The 17,775-nt window shown below is 40.2% G+C and overlaps 1 protein-coding gene across 1 annotated transcript in view; it reads right to left on the bottom strand.

Moving 5' to 3' along the window:
• The window catches only part of SLC7A11 (solute carrier family 7 member 11), a 67,448-nt gene extending 56,292 nt beyond the window's left edge, over positions 1-11,156 (bottom strand). Inside the window, exons 1-3 of the mRNA XM_077300278.1 lie at positions 10,530-11,156; positions 7,659-7,785; positions 3,348-3,463 (exon numbers count right to left, since the gene is read on the bottom strand). Of these exons, the coding sequence (XP_077156393.1) occupies positions 3,348-3,463; positions 7,659-7,785; positions 10,530-10,806 (520 nt within the window). The 5' untranslated portion in view covers positions 10,807-11,156. The remainder of the gene's footprint in view (positions 1-3,347; positions 3,464-7,658; positions 7,786-10,529) is intronic.
• Positions 11,157-17,775: the final 6,619 nt, after the last annotated feature.

Here is a 17,775-nt window from a genome sequence, read left to right as displayed (position 1 = left end):
CCCTTCCTCTCCCCACAACAGACACCCTATGAGGTAGGTGGGGCTGAGAGAGTTCTGACAGGACTGTTCTGTGAGAATAGCACTTTTAGGGCTATGACTAGCCTAAGGTCACCCAGCTGTCTGCTTGTGGAGGAGCAGGGAATCAAACATGGCTCACCAGATCAAAAGCCGCCACTATTAGCCATTACACTTAGTTGGTGCTTAATCATCCAAACAATTGCTGGAAACAGTCAAGTGGAAATATAATATTGAGTGTGAGGGCACTTGGCAGTGTTAGGGCTGCCTGATGAGGGTGGTTTGGTGGGAAGGCAGGATATGCCATACAGTCCACCTGAAAATCAGCCATTGTATTGCTAAATGTATTGCTAAACATCCAACCACTTCACAATTCCTAAGGAGACTAAAGCCCAAATAAGGACTGACATACTACCATATTAAGTCACAGGCACAAAGATTATTTTTCGGAGTGGTTTATTTGTTGTTCTCCAATGACAAATTGACTTCCCCTGCAGTTTGTTGCACCTTGCACTTGTATGCGTCATCTCACTTCAGTTTTGCTCTAATTACTTCCTCATCCATGTCTTTTGAGCCTCTCCTTAGAGCAGTATGGTTTACTCTCAAAGGGCTTCCTAAAGGAATCTCTAGTTTCACTGAAGCAACAAAGTCATCTCACTTGTTCAACACTGCCTCTCATTTGGTTCCCATGGCAACGACTTGCTGTTCACTCCTAACTCCCCATGAGGGTGTCATTATTACAGGAAAACTCTGCCCTCCTGCAATATTGATTATTTCTCTTTTTAAAAAAAATGACTGTATAAACTCCTGGTTTATCTCCAAAGATTTTCCCATTAAGTTAGCAGTAATGAAATCCCATACCAGATGATTCTGTTATTGGGTGCAAATTACATATGCTTAAGTAATTCTTTCTAATGGAACACACACTCCATTCTTTCTCAGAGACCTTGCAGTTTTCAAACATCCATTTTACAGCTATCTTTCCATGAAATATTTTAAGTATTAACCTCTAAAACACAACTTTAATTCAATTACTCAGATGGATCTTCAGGTTTTAACATAATTAGGAGAGAAAGAAATGCAGACGAGTATCGATTCACTCTCATTTTCCCCTGGGTGGAAAAGCCCATCTGCAAAAAAAATTTCTTTCTTTCTTTCTTTCTTTCTTTCTTTCTTTCTTTCTTTCTTTCTTTCTTTCTTTCTTTCTTTCTTTCTTTCTTTCTTTCTTTCTTTCTTTCTTTCTTTCAGGGCTGGAAGTGCAAGGTCAATTTGAATCAAGAAAGTGCCAAATTAGTTCATTCCTTTATGTAATCAGAATTGCCTTGCATCCTTTTCCTACTCTTCTATGCCTTTAATTTTCTTTCTAGTCCCTAGCCTGGCTGCTGCTGCTGCTTTCTAATGCATATGTGTATAAGAGGCCAACCTATAATCACAGCATTTTACTACTGCCAAGCCTTCTATAATAGATCAGCAGATGGAAAATGCAAGAAAACAAAATGTGTGGATATGTCTTTTTTCCTGATTCTTTCTTTTAGTATTAGACATTTCCATATGCATTAAACTTTAAATATTTTCTTAAAAGATGCACACTTAATTTTAGCACTATTTGAATCCTAAGACTATTTTCTCTTTTGCCATAATGAGCTAGAGTGACAAGCAAGGAAAGAGAGAACTTCTCATACATGTTAGGGGCCAGGCCAATGGAAGGAAAATGAAAATGAAAATAGAGTGCATTTTGCTTGGCAAACTGCAGGAAGCCAGAGGCTGACATGGAAATACCTGTGTAATAAGCTTCCTCCAGTGGACCTCCAAAATGAAGCCAAATCCCATCTACAGCAAGAGTCCATACTCTCTACATGACACAGAACCTTCAAATGTTAATATTTCAGTCTTCACTGGATTTAATCCTCCGGCTATATCAAGTCTTTGCATAATATTACTGAGCCTGAAGTATGAAGTTTAATTGTACAGGAATGGAAGAAATAAAATAGACATTTACTGGAGCCCAAGGGAGACACCATTACTTTCTGCACTTGACCGACAAACACCAGATGACCAGCTATAACAAAAACCTCATAAATATTGAGAAGAACGTGACTTTTCTCTTTAAAAAAATAATTTTCATTTGGTTGCCAATTCCCAGACAGGGCCTGGAGTTTTCCAAGAATTACAACTGATCTCCCCACTTCAGAGATCAGCTGCCCTGGAGAAAATGATCACTCTGAAGAGTGTGTTCTATCTGTCTCTATTGAGCTTCCTTCCCTGCCACGAAATCTCCAGGAATTTCCCAACCCAGGGTTGGCAATTGGAGTCAGTCAAAATAGACAAGCCACGCTTAGCCTCTTGCTCCATTGGTAATAAGGAGCTTAACACTGCCAAATTGTACCTCTCACCATGGAATTTTCAGGCATGCTAACAACAGGATGCCATTTAACTGACATGGCTTAACTTATGTAGCTGCCCTCAAGGATGCATATTTTATGTTCGGAACTCTCTGGTTCACTAGCAGAAGGGATTAGCTTACTGTTGTTCCCTGCAGCAGCTGAGCCATTAATTTTTATTGTATCCCCACTTGTGCCTCACCTTGCCTAACCTGGTCTTCATATTTTCACCTGTGTTGGGATTCTGCTGTACCTGATTCAGCAGCTGCCAGTACATCATGTCTGACATTTCAGCTTTTGACAAGGGCAAGGGAGTAGTGAATTTTATTTCTCACTTCTGAAAGGCCTTTGCCAATATCTTCACCACCCTTTCCAGATCTATTCATATAGACTCACTTACATACCACACACTTTTAGAAGTACTTTATGGTCACTATGAGAAATCTACAAAAATCAACTATTTTGAGATAACAAACAGTTCAGTTAGAAAAATTATGGTTACATTTACATTTGTATTAAATTGGGCATCAAGAAGAGTAATTTAAATAATATGTATCATGTCATTAACTTTTGTTCTGCTGCATCATTTGCCTCACCCTGTTTTCTCTAAACCAGGCTTTCTCAACCAGGGTTTCTTGACAGCCCTGGAAGAGTTTCCGGAATGGGTAGGAATTAGTTAATTTTTAATATATTTTCTTACATTTGTTAAACACTTATTGGGTGATATGACTATAAATGGCCATGTGACCTCCCCCCCCCCAAATGGCTAATGATAGACCTGGAGGGGGTGGGAAGGGGAGAGGCCCCAGATGGGCATGTATACAGCTATGCTTCCCAACCATTTTCTGCATGATCATATCAGTACTGAGGTTTTCGAAGCCTGAAGAATGTTTTAGGGGTTTCTCAATGGTAGAAACGTAGAGAAAGGCTGCGTCAAACTCTAGGACTTACTGATGGCCACAGCTGTGATAAGTTTAACAGCAAGGTCTGGGATTTCACACTGCATAAACAGTGGTTCCAGAATGTAGCGTCCAAATGCCAGGGATATCACTGAAGTGGCAGCTGGGCTAACAAAAGAGAAAAAGAAATGGTCATTTCACTAATGAACAGGAATACTATTTTATACATGTCTATATGAACTGCTGGCTAAATCAAATATATCGTGTGCAACAAATTACCTCATGGGCTTAATTTACAAAACATACAAAAATAGCAGATAGATAGCTTTACACAAAGCAGAAATGACAATAACTGGGAAATAACCTGCAAAAGAATATATAAAAATTAAAAAGAGCAAAATATCCAGTCAGACTAACAATTTATGATGAGAATTTTCCTCATATCTCTCCCCCCCCCCCCGTTTCTTCATTGGAAATAAGAATGGCTGACATGACATGCTTCTGAATTGCTGTTTTTGAAAAGAAATTCCTTCATACTAATGAGTCTTCCATAAGCTTCACTTCTGTTTCTTATATGGATAAAGTCATCAATACTCGAAATAGGGGTAAACGCCTGTTGTTTCTAAAGAAAACTAATTGTGCCACAGAAAGTGAAAACAGATTACAGAAAAAAGCACCATTGAAGCTCCACCCTTAACAAGTACAATTCAGGATTAATCCTACTCTCCACTTGGTTTCTTTCTCCACTCAGCACCATTCCTTTCACATTTGTTTCCCCATCCCAGCACCATTCTTGCCATATTCCTGTTACTGTCTGACCTTTTTTCACAGTAATTCAACAACAGATGAAAATAAACAATGGATCAGTACACATTGGTTAGGTATAGGACATGTGCTAGGTCTAGAATTTTTGCCAGCTTCATTAAAACCCTATGAAAACCCTATGTCTTCAATACTGGCAAACACAATGCTAGTCATTGCTGCCCCCTGGAAGTCACTGCAATATGGGACTGCTAAATATGATTTCCCTGATTACTTAGAAAATCAAACTGTGGTCTACATTGCAAATGATGATTAGTACAATCAATATATTTTTAGGACTAACCGCTATATCTCAGTTTACCTCTGTCACGGTCAATAATTGAACCTTAGTTATGTTGTGGGTGGACATGCCTGTCCCTAGGAGCCTTCACCATCTTATAGAGGCCATTCTCCTTGGGGAGATGAAATTGTATAAATGAAGGGGAATGCAAAGGAAATGAACCCAGCACAGGTTAGAATTCACCTTGGGATATCCTTTATGAGACTGATGGCAATGAAGTATTCACACTTCTTTACCACCAGTATGACTGTGTAAAGCACTCCAACTGAGCTCTTCATCAAGCTAAGCATTTCATAGGAAATGTCTTGTATCCACGATAATATGGATGCCAGTAATTCTATTGGTTGAGCACAGGATGCTATTGGGGCTTGGGCAAACCACTATGGCTTTTAGGTATTCTAGTCTGTGGAAGTAAATAAATCACATACAGTGGTGCTCAACCCTTCCCATCAAAGCTAGCTGCCAATGGGGATGAGTTCAGAAATACTGAATACTTATTGAAAGGATTCTAGTGCCAAACACCTTTTGGGAGGTGGCTGTGAAATCTCTCTGGAGAAATGATCTGTGGTCTTTAAATAACTACAATTCAGTAGCAAATACCCCTTGAGAGTAGGATACTTAATTTCCAGATTGAGTTTGGAACTAAAATGGCTTTGGTTGCCTTGATGAATGGATGACCTTAGATGACCTTATTGATTCTTCTGGACTTCTTGTTGACTTTTGTTACAGTTTATCATGGCAACCTTCTGGACTGATTGGCCAATATGGGTATTGGGGGAAACAGGATCTAGTCAATGACTGACCAGTGCCACCTACTTGGCTCTGGGGTAATTGTGGTGTAGAGTCTCATAAGATTCCATTTTATCTGGAACCCACAGAAGGAAAAGTGTAAACCTTAAGTTAAGGGTTAAGTAGCCACTTCCTATTATTTGCTCTAAATTCCAGTCTTTCCAAACTGACTTATCTTTAGACTCTGGGAATTTTTCCAGTGTTTATATAAATACTGAGATATAACAGAGGACAAACTTTGTTGGAATAAAGGAAATCAGAAATCCATGCACAGTTAATGCAGAGGAAGAGGCAGATTTTCAGTGAAAATCCTAAATATGTTTACTAAGAATCCTACTCAAGTCTATCAATGGGGCTTAATACCAGGTAAATGTTTGGATGATGCAATTTACATGGCTGGAAAACGGTTTTGCCTTTCTTCTTGTGCACCATTTGCATGCTCTGGGCTACCCATATTAGCATTTGATCATTAATTTAGTTACTGTGAAACTGATGTATTTGAAAAATATGTAAAGCTCATAGTGACTTAGCACTATTCTTTTGTCTTCTTTTTAAACTACATCATTCTTACTAAGCTTTGTTACGTTTGTGCATGTAGCAATAAGATCAGACGATATGAGCTGACAGGACTGGGAGAGGAGGGAGAGGAAGTGAAAAGACAAGCTTGTTTCACTTGAGTATGAGACAATCAGACACAGAACTAAGATAAACAGATCAAGAGGCTAAGTCCTGGACAGATCACTTTATTAGCTAGCTGGCCACTTAAGCTGCCTTTGTTTACTTAGCACATAAATGTATGAAGTAATTCATATAATTGGACATTGTGTAATTGTTCACTGCAGAGAATTACCAGTGTAAATTTTACTTGACAAGATTACTTCTGGTCAGCTAAGACTCCATATAAAAATGTTTTCTCTCGGGAAGGGAGGGGGAAAGGTACTGATGAACCAGTTTAACCAGATCAGCTCCTTTTTCACACATCACATCACACAGGAAATATAATAGTAGAGGAAGTATAATGCTTCCCATTGCAGCAGGCAGCCAAATACACTTCCAAATGAACATTATATAGATTTCCACCTTATATTGAAAAACACCTACAAAGCTAGTTTTGCATTTGTTCAATGCAAAATGGACTAAATGAACAGACTCTGCTCAGGGACCTCTGGCAATCATCTAATTCCTTTTGCGGTACTGTCTCAACACTCTGCTTACCCATCTTTAACCGCCTATAGGGCTCCAGCACACTAACAGAGTCAAAATATAAATCCATTTTGAATTTTGAAATGTTACTTATCACCAAGACAATATTGTCTAGGTCAAAATACAATATAAAACACAACATGGCCAGATTCAAATTATTAAGTTGAATACTTAAAGGGGAAGCAGAATTGTACCTAGCATACCTGTCCCGAACTTGCACATGGAGGTTGTATATAGGGATGGGCACAAACCAGGAAAATGTAGTTTAGTTGGGTTCAGTTTGTGGTTTATGAGTCATGAACTGTCATGAACTGTCGGACAATGTACCTGAAGGACAATGTCCATCTATATCAATCAGTTTCAGTTCAGAGATCAGTGACCAGCATCTTCCTAATGAAACCACCTTTGTCTGAAATGAGGAACCTTTCTCCTTAATAGGGACCCAAAGTGGCCTTATATAATTCTCCTCTCCTCTGTTCTATCCTCACAATAACCCTATGATGCAAATTAGGCTGAGATTGTATGACTGGTCCAAAGTCACCTCACAAGCTTCTATGGCAGAGGAGAAATTTGAACCTCAGTCTCACAGACTTCAGTTCAATAATTTCAATTCTACACATGTCTCATTACTAGAAAACTGAAAGGGCTCATTTCCTCATTAGCCAGGTGGATATGAAAGAGCTCTCCCTCTACTCTTGTCAATCCCCCAGGTGGACCATCTAAAGTAGCATTGTGAACCCCCAGGCAGCCCTTGACCCCAGTTTGAGAAACACAGAGCCAAACTACATATTATGGTGGCCACAGATTCTGTGACCACCAACACCATTTTAGAGGAAAATGTAAACATTTAAACATTTCTGTGAGGTACCAGTCCTGTTCGAGCTCGTGGCAGGGTGGCAGCAAATGATCTTGTTTCCTCCCTCCATGCCCCCCCCCAGCTGCTTCAGCATTTTAAAAGGTGCAGAGGATTACAAGATCACCAGGTGCCACTGCAGCATGGGCCTCACAGCAATTTTTAAATGCCTACGTTTCCCACTATAATAGCATAAGCAGCTATAGTTTGGAGCTGTGCCTGTCATAACATGTAGTTTGGCTCAAACAAATACATTATTTCGCATAGCCTATAATAAAAATATTTTGGGAAGCAGCTAGGAGGAGCCCAGGTTACGAGACAAAGCACATTTGACTATGCCTGCATACCTGCTTTGTAAAAGTGTTCTTCGCCTTTGTGCACTAGCAAGACAGAAAACGTAAACAAAGTTTACTCACCGTATGATAAGGAGCTCCACCCAGACTCTTACAAACGCAGGCAATGGGCCAAAGGCTTCCAAGATGTATGTATAGTGCCCTCCAGATTTCTTTATACTTGTTCCCAGTTCAGCATAACAGAGAGCACCTTCAAAAACATAGTTCATATGAAAAATAGTTTGGAAAAGCAAACTGACTGTTGTTTATAAATATATTGTTTTCAAACATATTATGTGCAAATATTTTCATCCCATTAATTATACTTCTACAATATGAGAGTGAAGTTGTAATCCTAAGTATCCATTCTTCACACCACTAAGAAGACGCCCCACAAGTATATTTCAGGTTTTATTGTTTTAAAATGTTAAGAGATCTAACTGTAGACATCCCAAGGAAAGCAGTTTGGTCCTCAGATTTTGCTTGACAGAACACTTCCAGGAGGTGGTCTCAGGAAACGGTGGTTCAATATTTCCAAATACATTCAGCCACAGGGCCCTGAAGAGATCTGAACTAGCAAAATCAGCAGCACTGGTACCTTCTGTTGGAACAGGTTTAGGTTTGCTCAAAATCAGAATATGCCAGAAATCAGTTTTATCCAAATATGGATGGAAAAAGCTATATCAGTTACTTTTCATACTGGCACCCTCTTCCTTTACATATTGGCAAAATACAAGTAAATTGGCCGAAGGCTTCCCCCCCCCCTCCCCCATGTACTCTTAATATTTGTTGAGTACTGGCTGTGTTTGGCACAGGGTCAAGGAATGTTGTTTGAATATTAATCCATATATGATTGATGGAAGCACTGAGGGGTTCTCGGTCCACAAATCTTCAGTCCTGGTATGCTGCTTGGATACCATGCTTGAGAATGCCAACCAGAGCTCGAGCTTTTATCAAGATAAAGTGTTATCTAAAATGAGTGCTCATCTCACAATGATAAGGAGTTTGCCAAAGTCAAAACCAGGACTCCAACGTCTGCATTAGTTTCCTGTTAAAGAGACACTCCAGTGTGCTATTTTTCACCTGTCTAACCACTTGAATACATATACCTGCAAGCATATACTTAACACATCACATCATATTTCTCATAACCCTGAATACACATCTATTTATATATTATCCTTGTGAAAGCCAGAATACATAAGATTTTTTCTGAGAAAGGTAGCAACCCTATATGAAAAGTTTCCTCTTAAATTAACACCATTTATCCTTAGATAGGGTCCTTGGCTCAGTGGCGGAGTATCTCCTTGGAAGGCAGACGGTGCCAGATTCAACCCCTGGCAGCTCCAGTTAAAAGAATGAGGTAGTCGGTGATATGTCTGCCTGAGGCCATGCAGAGCTGCTGCCAGTCAGAGTGAACTAACTGTACTGACCTTGCAGGATCAAGGGTTTGTTTTTGTGTAAGGCTTGTGTGAAAGAATTTTTAGAACACACTATACAAGTTATAAATTCCATAAGCTATACATTTTACAAACATCACAAGCTATAAACTTACACATTCCAGAGCAGTGGGTTTTTTCCCCTGTTTCTTCAGTCAATTCAAATGTGGCATGGATACAAACAAATTCTATCTTCTGCCTATAAAAATGTTATTGGTTTTGAGTCTAATCCCTAAAATGTCCCTCTAGATTACTGTTGGAGCAATAACAATATGTTCAGTTTCTGAACAAGATCTCTTTTGACTTGGTTCAACTGTAGGTTTAGCAGGGGGGGATGAAGCCCTGCCTGTGTAGTTCAAAGCGTGCAAGTTTACACAGGCAGACATTCACATGTTCCTTGTGTTTGAAGTGGATATTTGACACTCGCTCACATTATCTACAGTTCCTAATACTAGAAAATAAGTAGCCTGGGCTAATCATGATGCCAGTAGTCATGTGGGTCTTCAGCTTCCTTCAGATTAACTTATTAAAGCAGTCAAGGGACCCATTGTTTCATACGGCTGGTCTGAATGTAATTCTTTGTATTCTTTGTGTAGTTGATAAATATATGGGGAAACCTGGGGTTATTTTTTCCCATTTAAAGAAGGACAATGATGTTAATTTTTAAAACAGCCAGACCAACTCGTAATCTTAAAACCTAATCTGAGAGTTCCACAATCTCACAATCTGAGAGTTCCACGTCAGGACTCAGTTCTGGAACGACCAATGTAACCACATTCTGAGCATACATGGAGTGTCCTGTTTCATCAATGAGTGAAATTAGGCACCGAATTCTAGAGTATTAGTCTATTGCAGCAAATACAACCAGGAGACGGCCACCACCTTAAGCGCTAACAGATTTAATATCATAAATGCTAACATTTATCATGTCATAAACTTTCATGGACTAGAAAAAGCATCAAGAGGAGAGCATTACGGATCAGCAGGCACAAGATCTAGACATACCAGTACTTTTTCAATGGCCTTTTAACAATATGAACATTCTCACACCACTTCTGCCGCCTTTCCAGAAAATAGTTCGGTAGCAGTTTACTCCATTTCATTTATCAGATAGGGAACCGGGTCAGTCTAGGTACACATTTCACAGGTGTTTGGACTGAGTGGTTCCCCTCACAAGCTGCCAATGCTCTGTGGGCATGCTGTAACTTGCTTGTGGCAGAAAGCCATCACAAACGGCAAGCTTTACAATGTGATAAAGGAAATTCCTCTCTCCAACTACTTCAGGGAGTCATAAGCAATCCCATTCGGTCTTAAAGTCCTTATAACACTGTTCGGCAGAGTTTTGCGTGACAATCTGTGCAGTTTACAGCTCCTGCCAACCAGCAAAACAATCCCCACAAATGCTGGAGCACCATTAGTCCCGTGTCTGCAACCTGGCTTTTGACATCCAGTATCAAACATTTTAAAATTCTGCTAGCTGCCTCCAAGGATCAATTATAAACTTTCACAAACTTACCAAAGAGTGAAAGGATGCCGCAGACAGTCCAGACAGTCAAGGACATTCCCACACTGCCTGTGTTCTCAAGTATTCCTTTGGGAGAGATGAATATTCCTGCTCCAATGATGGTGCCAATTATAATGGATACCCCTCTCAGAAAAGTGACTTTCTTCTTCAGGACCACTTTGTCTGCCTGCACTGCCTTGGTGTTGCGCACAGAGACCAACCTGCCATTTGATTGCTCCTCCAGGTAGTTGCCATTAGAGACTGTCGGCACCGTCGTTTTCCTAAACATGCTTCAGCCCTGCCAACTCACTCAAGACAAAAGAATGTTTTAAAACTCTCCAACAGGCACTTCAGGTATTCCGTTCCTCTCTGTGCCTCTGTGTAGCTAATTGCTTTTACACACACACACACACACAACCTCACTGCCTCTAGCCTTTCAACAGGTAGAAAACTCTTCAACAACAGGTAGAAAACTCTTCAGGTGTCCTGGACGCTTTTTTCTTTCTTTCTTTTTTTTTAGCTGCTATCTAAATGCTCCTCAGGAACACCTGCTCTTTCACACAGCTACCTTGGTGTCGTTCTGTCATTGGAAGCCAGCTAGCTTCCGCGTGGACTTGTATATAAGCTCCTGTCATACCAAGTTACTCTTGCTAAATGATGATGCAAATTCTCCAGGTTTGCATCAGCCATAGAAAAGGGGCTGTAGCATTACTCAGCACTTTTGCAGTTCACAGTAACAGGATATTGCGCAACCAACCTGAGTTCCTGAGAGTGAACAAAGGAAATCCTAACCAATCCTTAGTTCGCGATTTACTACGGGCACCCTCCCAAACATTTGCTGACTCCTAGTGAGAAACAAATATCTGTTTTCAAACACAGTACTGCATAGCTTGCAAAGAGAAGAAAACAAGGAGAACATTTCATTTTTTGGTTCCTTTCCAAACGTTTTATCCCAACTATTAAAAGCTAATGGAGGTGATAGGCAGTCATTTTTGTTTGATCTAATTCAACATTTGATTTCCACATACATTTACATAAGCAAATGCATGGCAACATTTTTGCTACTCTATGTTGCCTAGCAACACAGCCAACTCAGACAAATGGAGCCTGTGTTGCTCCTATAATTTGGAAATTCTCACATGGATTTTGATGCTTGCATGTCTTTTTCACTGATCTCTCAGTAATGAAAGTGTTCTTTTCAGTCACAACCAACGAAATCACTGTACCTTACATGCCTACTCCTTATAAGAATGATCAGAGGATAGAATCTCTGAATGCAGGGGAGATGGGATTTCAATTCCAGTTTGCTCTTGGATTACTTGATAAATTCATGCATTCTCATTCCTTTGATTTCCCTGCAGCTTCAGCTGAGTAAGTAGGTCTCAAGTGAAAGTGTGAAAAAGTAAACATGGCCCAATAAGGGAGGGGTACTTCTGGGTTTGAAACTCAAATACTTTGGCCACCTCATGAGAAGGAAGGACTCCCTGGAGAAGAGCTTAATGCTGGGAGCGATCGAGGGCAAAAGAAGAAGGGGACGACAGAGAATGAGGTGGCTGGATGGAGTCACTGAAGCAGTCAGTGCAAACTTTAATGGACTCCGGGGAATGGTAGTGGACAGGAAGGCCTGGAGGATCATAGTCCATGGGGTCGCAATGGGTCGGACACGACTTCGCACCTAACAACAACAACCACTGGGTACCATGGAGCCCACCAACACTTTTCCTAATACCCACCAATTGCTTTTCCAGAGTGGGTGAGGCTAGGTCGGGCTTCTGATTTATTGTGAAGATTAAAGGGCATTGTGTTAAACAGAACTTCTGCCTGAAATGTTGAGGAGTTACTATTAGAATTAGACCATGGGGGAGGAGCTGCCACCATATTGCCCTGCCTTTGTTTCCTCCGGTGTCCCCCACCCTGTCTAGAAGAGGGTGTAGGGATGACCACAGGAATAAAATAAAAGGGAAAATAAATTCATGGAGGATATCGACAGCTGTATGCCATGGTGACTGAGGGAAACCTCCAAATTCAAAGGCACTAAGCCTCTAAATCCCAAAACCAGGAGCAGCATCAGGGGAAAGCCTCAGCCTCTAGGCCCTGTAGTTGGCCATCCAGGAGAAACTATTTGGCTACTGTGTAAGACAGGATGCTGGACTAGATGGTCTGATCCAGTAGCTCTTTTTATGTTCGCTTCTTCTCTCACTCAAAATAAAGTTTGATTCCAGCGACACCTTTAAGACCAACAAAGTTTTACTCAAATATAAGCTTTTATTTGCAAGTATCTGAAGAATTGTGCTTGAACATGAAAGCTTATATCCTGAAGAAAACTTGGCTGAAATTTCATGCATGCACACAAAAGCTTGTACTTTGAATAAAACTTTATTGGTCTTAAAGGTGCCACTGGAATCAAACATTGTTCTTGTGGTGAAAGGGTGATCCAATAATTTTATGGTGAACCTGAGGGCCATTCCGCACAACGGGCAATGCTGCTAAATCTGAGCGCTATTGAAAAGCGCTGCAATCAAAAGCGGCAGGTCTCGGTAACACACACAGCCGTTTCTGTCAAAAAAAGGCTCTCCCACTAGCACTGTTCTTGTAATGCACAAGTTTCTGGTCTCGCCGAAATCGCAACAAAGGAGGCGATATTTTTCCGTGCTTCCTCCTGCCCCTGGCCGTCAATCAAACAGAACAGCCAATTAACTGTTGTGTTCACGCTTCCCTTTAAAAACTGTTTTTTAAAAACCCGAAAACACCAGTAGCAACGCATATTCGTTCATTCGATGTTTCACTGGTGTAGGAGCTGGCACGTAATCGTTTACATGCTCTTAAAGTAAAAAAAAGAAAATCCCCCCGTGCTATTTCTGGCTGAAATTACGGGCAGTGTCGAACGGGGGGCTGTATTGTGCTTGGAAACTTTACAGATAATTGCTTGTGGAGGGATTTCAGCCAAAGAAGCATCGCTTATTCATTGCTTTAAGGGGGGGAAATGGCAATCGCTACCCCAGAAGCTTGGGTGCGAGAGCTTAGGGAGGGACATGCTTGCTACCGTTATACTGAGAACACACATGTCATTTTCGGATGTGTTGCAGGTTGTTCTCAAGAGTCTAGCAGTTTTTTTAGGGGGACGAAGCATTTTTTGCGGGAGTGTTGCAGATTGTGTATGACATCGTGAATAATGAAAAATAAGTAATATTATACAATGGTAACAATTCAGCAACATTAACACTGTGTGGAATGGCCCTGAGTATCTCCAGATACAACCAGCCATTGCACCACACTGATTTTTCCATGATGTCTGATTGTTCTAAATTTGTTATGCACTGCATAGCAAACCAGAAACAAATCCCATACAGTATACTCACGCATCTGAACATCCTCAAAACTTGTAAGAATAATGAAAAAGACTTTTAATATCATACTTTCCTCTTTACAGATTCAAGTGGATAGCCATGTTGGTCTGAAGTAGTACAACAAAATTTTAGTCCAATGTATCTTTAAGACTAACAAAGATTTATTCGAGGCATGAGCTTTCATGTGCATACACAGTTCCTCAGACAATTGTTAGTCTTAAAAGGACTCAAATTTTGTTTTCCTCTTTACAGTAATTGGATAATTAGTTCCAGAATAGAAACTGCTTCATAATTTGCATGGCAATCACATTTGCCCCAAAGAAACTGGTGTTTCCTAAAGCAAATGTATAAAACATGAACAGTGAATTTCTGTCCACTAACTGCACAGTACATACATTCCACAAACGTACTGCAGTCTCAATCGTATCGTAAAGCAGTAACAATTTTAACTCCTTCTCAAAGTAATGCAGACCACCTGTTGCTTGTAGAAAATGCTAACTTCTTTGTATATCAAGAGCTCTAGCATTATATATTTTGTATAGAGCGCGCTCTAGCACTAGTGAAGGGGAGCAGTTTTGTGTACAGATAGCTGAACTTTCATGGAGAAAACCAGAGAAGTCTGCCCACTTGGTCAGGATGAGCATAGACTGTTACACACATTATGCATGCATTTGGAGACAATGCATTTATTTATTTATATCCTGCTTTTTCCCCAACTTAGAAAAATCATTCTCCCCTCCTCCAGTCTTCCACAACAACCCTGTGAAATAGACCAGGCTAAGACTTTGTAACAGGCCCAACATCATCCGGCAAGTTTCCATGGTAAAGGAGAGATTTGGACCCAAATATCCCAGGCTCCTAGCCCACCACTACATTCACTACACTGTGCTAGCTTTCTTGGTTATACTTAATATGTGACGGGTGATGTCTGCTTCAGGCCAGGGCTATAAAATCTATAGCCATGTAAGAAATGGCTACTTGAATCATGTGGAGATTGCCATTCCAGTGACAACAGGAATATGTGCTGTAGCCACACCTTTGTTTTGTGAGGTTAATGTGCCTCCGAATTAGGTGTGCAGTCCCCTCTCACCAAAGAATTATTCGCCAGTTTTCCAAAAAGTCTATTGGCTATCTAACATTGTGCTGCTTCATAGGTAATTGGTTACATGATAAGTTGTTTATTACCTAATTGAAATTGCCAAATTTAACTGCTTTCCATGCTACCAATGCAACAGTCTATAAAGTGAACCCAAAGTTGAGTTCCTACACAAACCTGGTACATGCGAAGGCATTCACTCTTTTGTAACTGTTTTCCATTTGTAAAGTGGAGGTACATTTCTGAATTCATTTAAAATAAACCGCATAGATGAATGACTTTTGTGAATCATCTAGCTATATCCAGTACCAAATTGCCATGTTTTTTCCCAACACAGGGGCACACATGCTGCAAGCATGCAGAAATAAATCAAAAAGGAAACAAAATAATAGACAAAAAGTTCAATAACTCAGCTTGGTACTTTGACAGATAGTTTTCTTCTTTGACATTACCATAAATTTGAGTAGAAAATCAAATCTGTCCATACTTGAGCTCTGCTCCCATTTTAAGAGCTTTAATGTACAGACATTTGCATTTCATATAGCTTTCAATCAGACCCTAAGAGGCTTTCATGATTTCAGATGACTCCAGTCATCCTATTATTATTACTTTTCCTAAGAACTTCTTCCACCAAAAATTGTGAGTGCACTTCGGAATGATCAAAGAACAGGAGCACAATCATCCCTCAGTTCTTCACGAAAATAAAGGAGCATCAGGGAGCATTAGCAAAATGGGCCTCCCAGCCAGGTCCTTCTCATTCTTTCTGACTTTTCAGAGGATAAGAAGTAGAAAATGGCCTGGGAACCTGATAGAATGGAAACATGCATACACATGATGATGCTTTATAGCATTCTCATCTTTTATACTGTTGCAAAATGCCTGAAACAGTCTTCAGTCTTCAGCCTTTAAGAAACCCTAGAAGTGGCATGATCATGTAGAATCTGGTTGGGAAGCATAGTTGTGCACATGCCCACCCAGGGAACCCTCCCTTTCCCACCCCCTCCAGGCCCATCATTTGCTATTTGGGGGGGATCAACATGACCATATACAATCATATCACCCAATACATTGTTAACAAATTAAAAAAAAATTAAATTAACTCCCACTAATTTGGGAAACCCTTTCAGAGCCATTACGAAACCCCAGTGAGTCAAACCATTTACCTACCGAGTCCAGTACTGTCTACACTGATAGGAAGCGACTCTCTGGGGTTTCAGGCCACCTTTCAACTGGAATTGCCCCTGATTGAACCTAGTACCTGTAGGTAAAGCAGCAAGTACTCTACTATTGAATCATGCCTCATTTTAAAAAAGTGGGTCCTAATCTAGGGAAAACATTTGTAAAGTTTTCATGAGGATATTATACACCTAAATTTATTGAAGTCTTTTCACATATTCAGCTAACCCTACTTTTAACACTCATAGAGCCTCTACTGTAATGAGAGGGGTTGACAAAGCTAGTTGTCTCTGTTGCAGTTTGGGAAAAGGGACATTATGGATAAACTAGATCAGAGGCTATGCCAATGGCAAGGATGGAAGCCTTTTGAGAAACTGGTCACTAAAATTCCTTTTTCATCAGCTTCCAAAAAGAAAACAAGCCAGTTCACATTATGGCCAATATCCTAACTTAATGTATACACTAATGGAGTGTAAACTAATGCAAGAATTTCTTCTAAACAAGAAAGAGATGTTGAACTCACAGTAAATAGCATGTTTCAAATATCAGCTCAGTATAAAGCATTAATGAAAAACATGTATTCTGTGCTAGGAATTTCTGCACATTGAAAAAAAATAGTGTTATGCCAGCATAATGAATGGCATAGCACTAAAAATAATGGCGGAAAAGAGCAACGCGCTTTACACACACCTCTCTTCTGCCTGTCAATCAAGCCAGGCAGCCAATCCCCTTTCACAATGGTTTAAAGGGCCCACAATGCCCGCTAATTTTTTTCAAAGTAAAACTTCTCTATTGAAATGACTATGCATCTATTCATAGATGCATAGTGTTTTTTTATAATGCCACTCCTTTTGCAGTCATGAATCTGGAATCTTTAAATTAATCTCGTTCCTGGTTTTTTTTTGGGGGGGGGGACTTTAGAGAGACATGCTTTGTGTGACAAGTTTGGGGGGGAAATTCTCCTTGGCTTTGTCTGCATAATTGAATGCCTATTCATTGCTCCAGGGAGTTTGCTCGTGCCTCTGCAACTCTAAAAAAGAAAAAAGAAAAAAACATCCCCGGGAGAAGAGAGAGGGACGCAGGTGTGAGGGCAGGACATTGGAGGCAGAGATAGTTCTTCTTCACCTCCATACATTTCTTTAGTGTGTGGTTTGCTGGTTGCTCTCCTGTAGCTCAGCTACATAGGTTGGGGAATCCACTTTATGCGATTCCTCAACTACCACTTTAAAATGGCGGATGTTGCTTGGGGTTTGCTGGATGGACATGGGAGGCTGGTGGCATCATGCAAAGTGCCAAAATTATAGCATCTTAAAAAGGTAAGCATTTCACTATATTTATTGGGCACAGAATTGAGAACACCTTTCTAAACTGTCTACTCAGAAGACCTAGTTTGTTCAGTGGAGTGTACTCCCAGGAAAGAGTTATCACGACTGCATTCATAATGTCCTTGTAGGGATCTAAGGTACAGCTATGCTTGGAATATTGTGCAGTTAGAGGTGTTTGTATTTTTTAGACTTTATTGTAGTACTGGAAAAAGTACAGAAAGGGAAAATCAAAATAATTAATAGATTAGAGCACTTTTGGTGTGGAAAGGCTGAGTAGGTTAGGGTTTTTCTTTGCTGTTGTTGTTCAGGCAAAA

Source organism: Paroedura picta, chromosome 10 (genome assembly GCF_049243985.1).
Source record: "Paroedura picta isolate Pp20150507F chromosome 10, Ppicta_v3.0, whole genome shotgun sequence".
Lineage (NCBI taxonomy): Eukaryota > Metazoa > Chordata > Lepidosauria > Squamata > Gekkonidae > Paroedura > Paroedura picta.
Note: the sequence above shows the minus strand (reverse complement) of the source record. Positions and strands in the feature narration are given on the sequence as shown.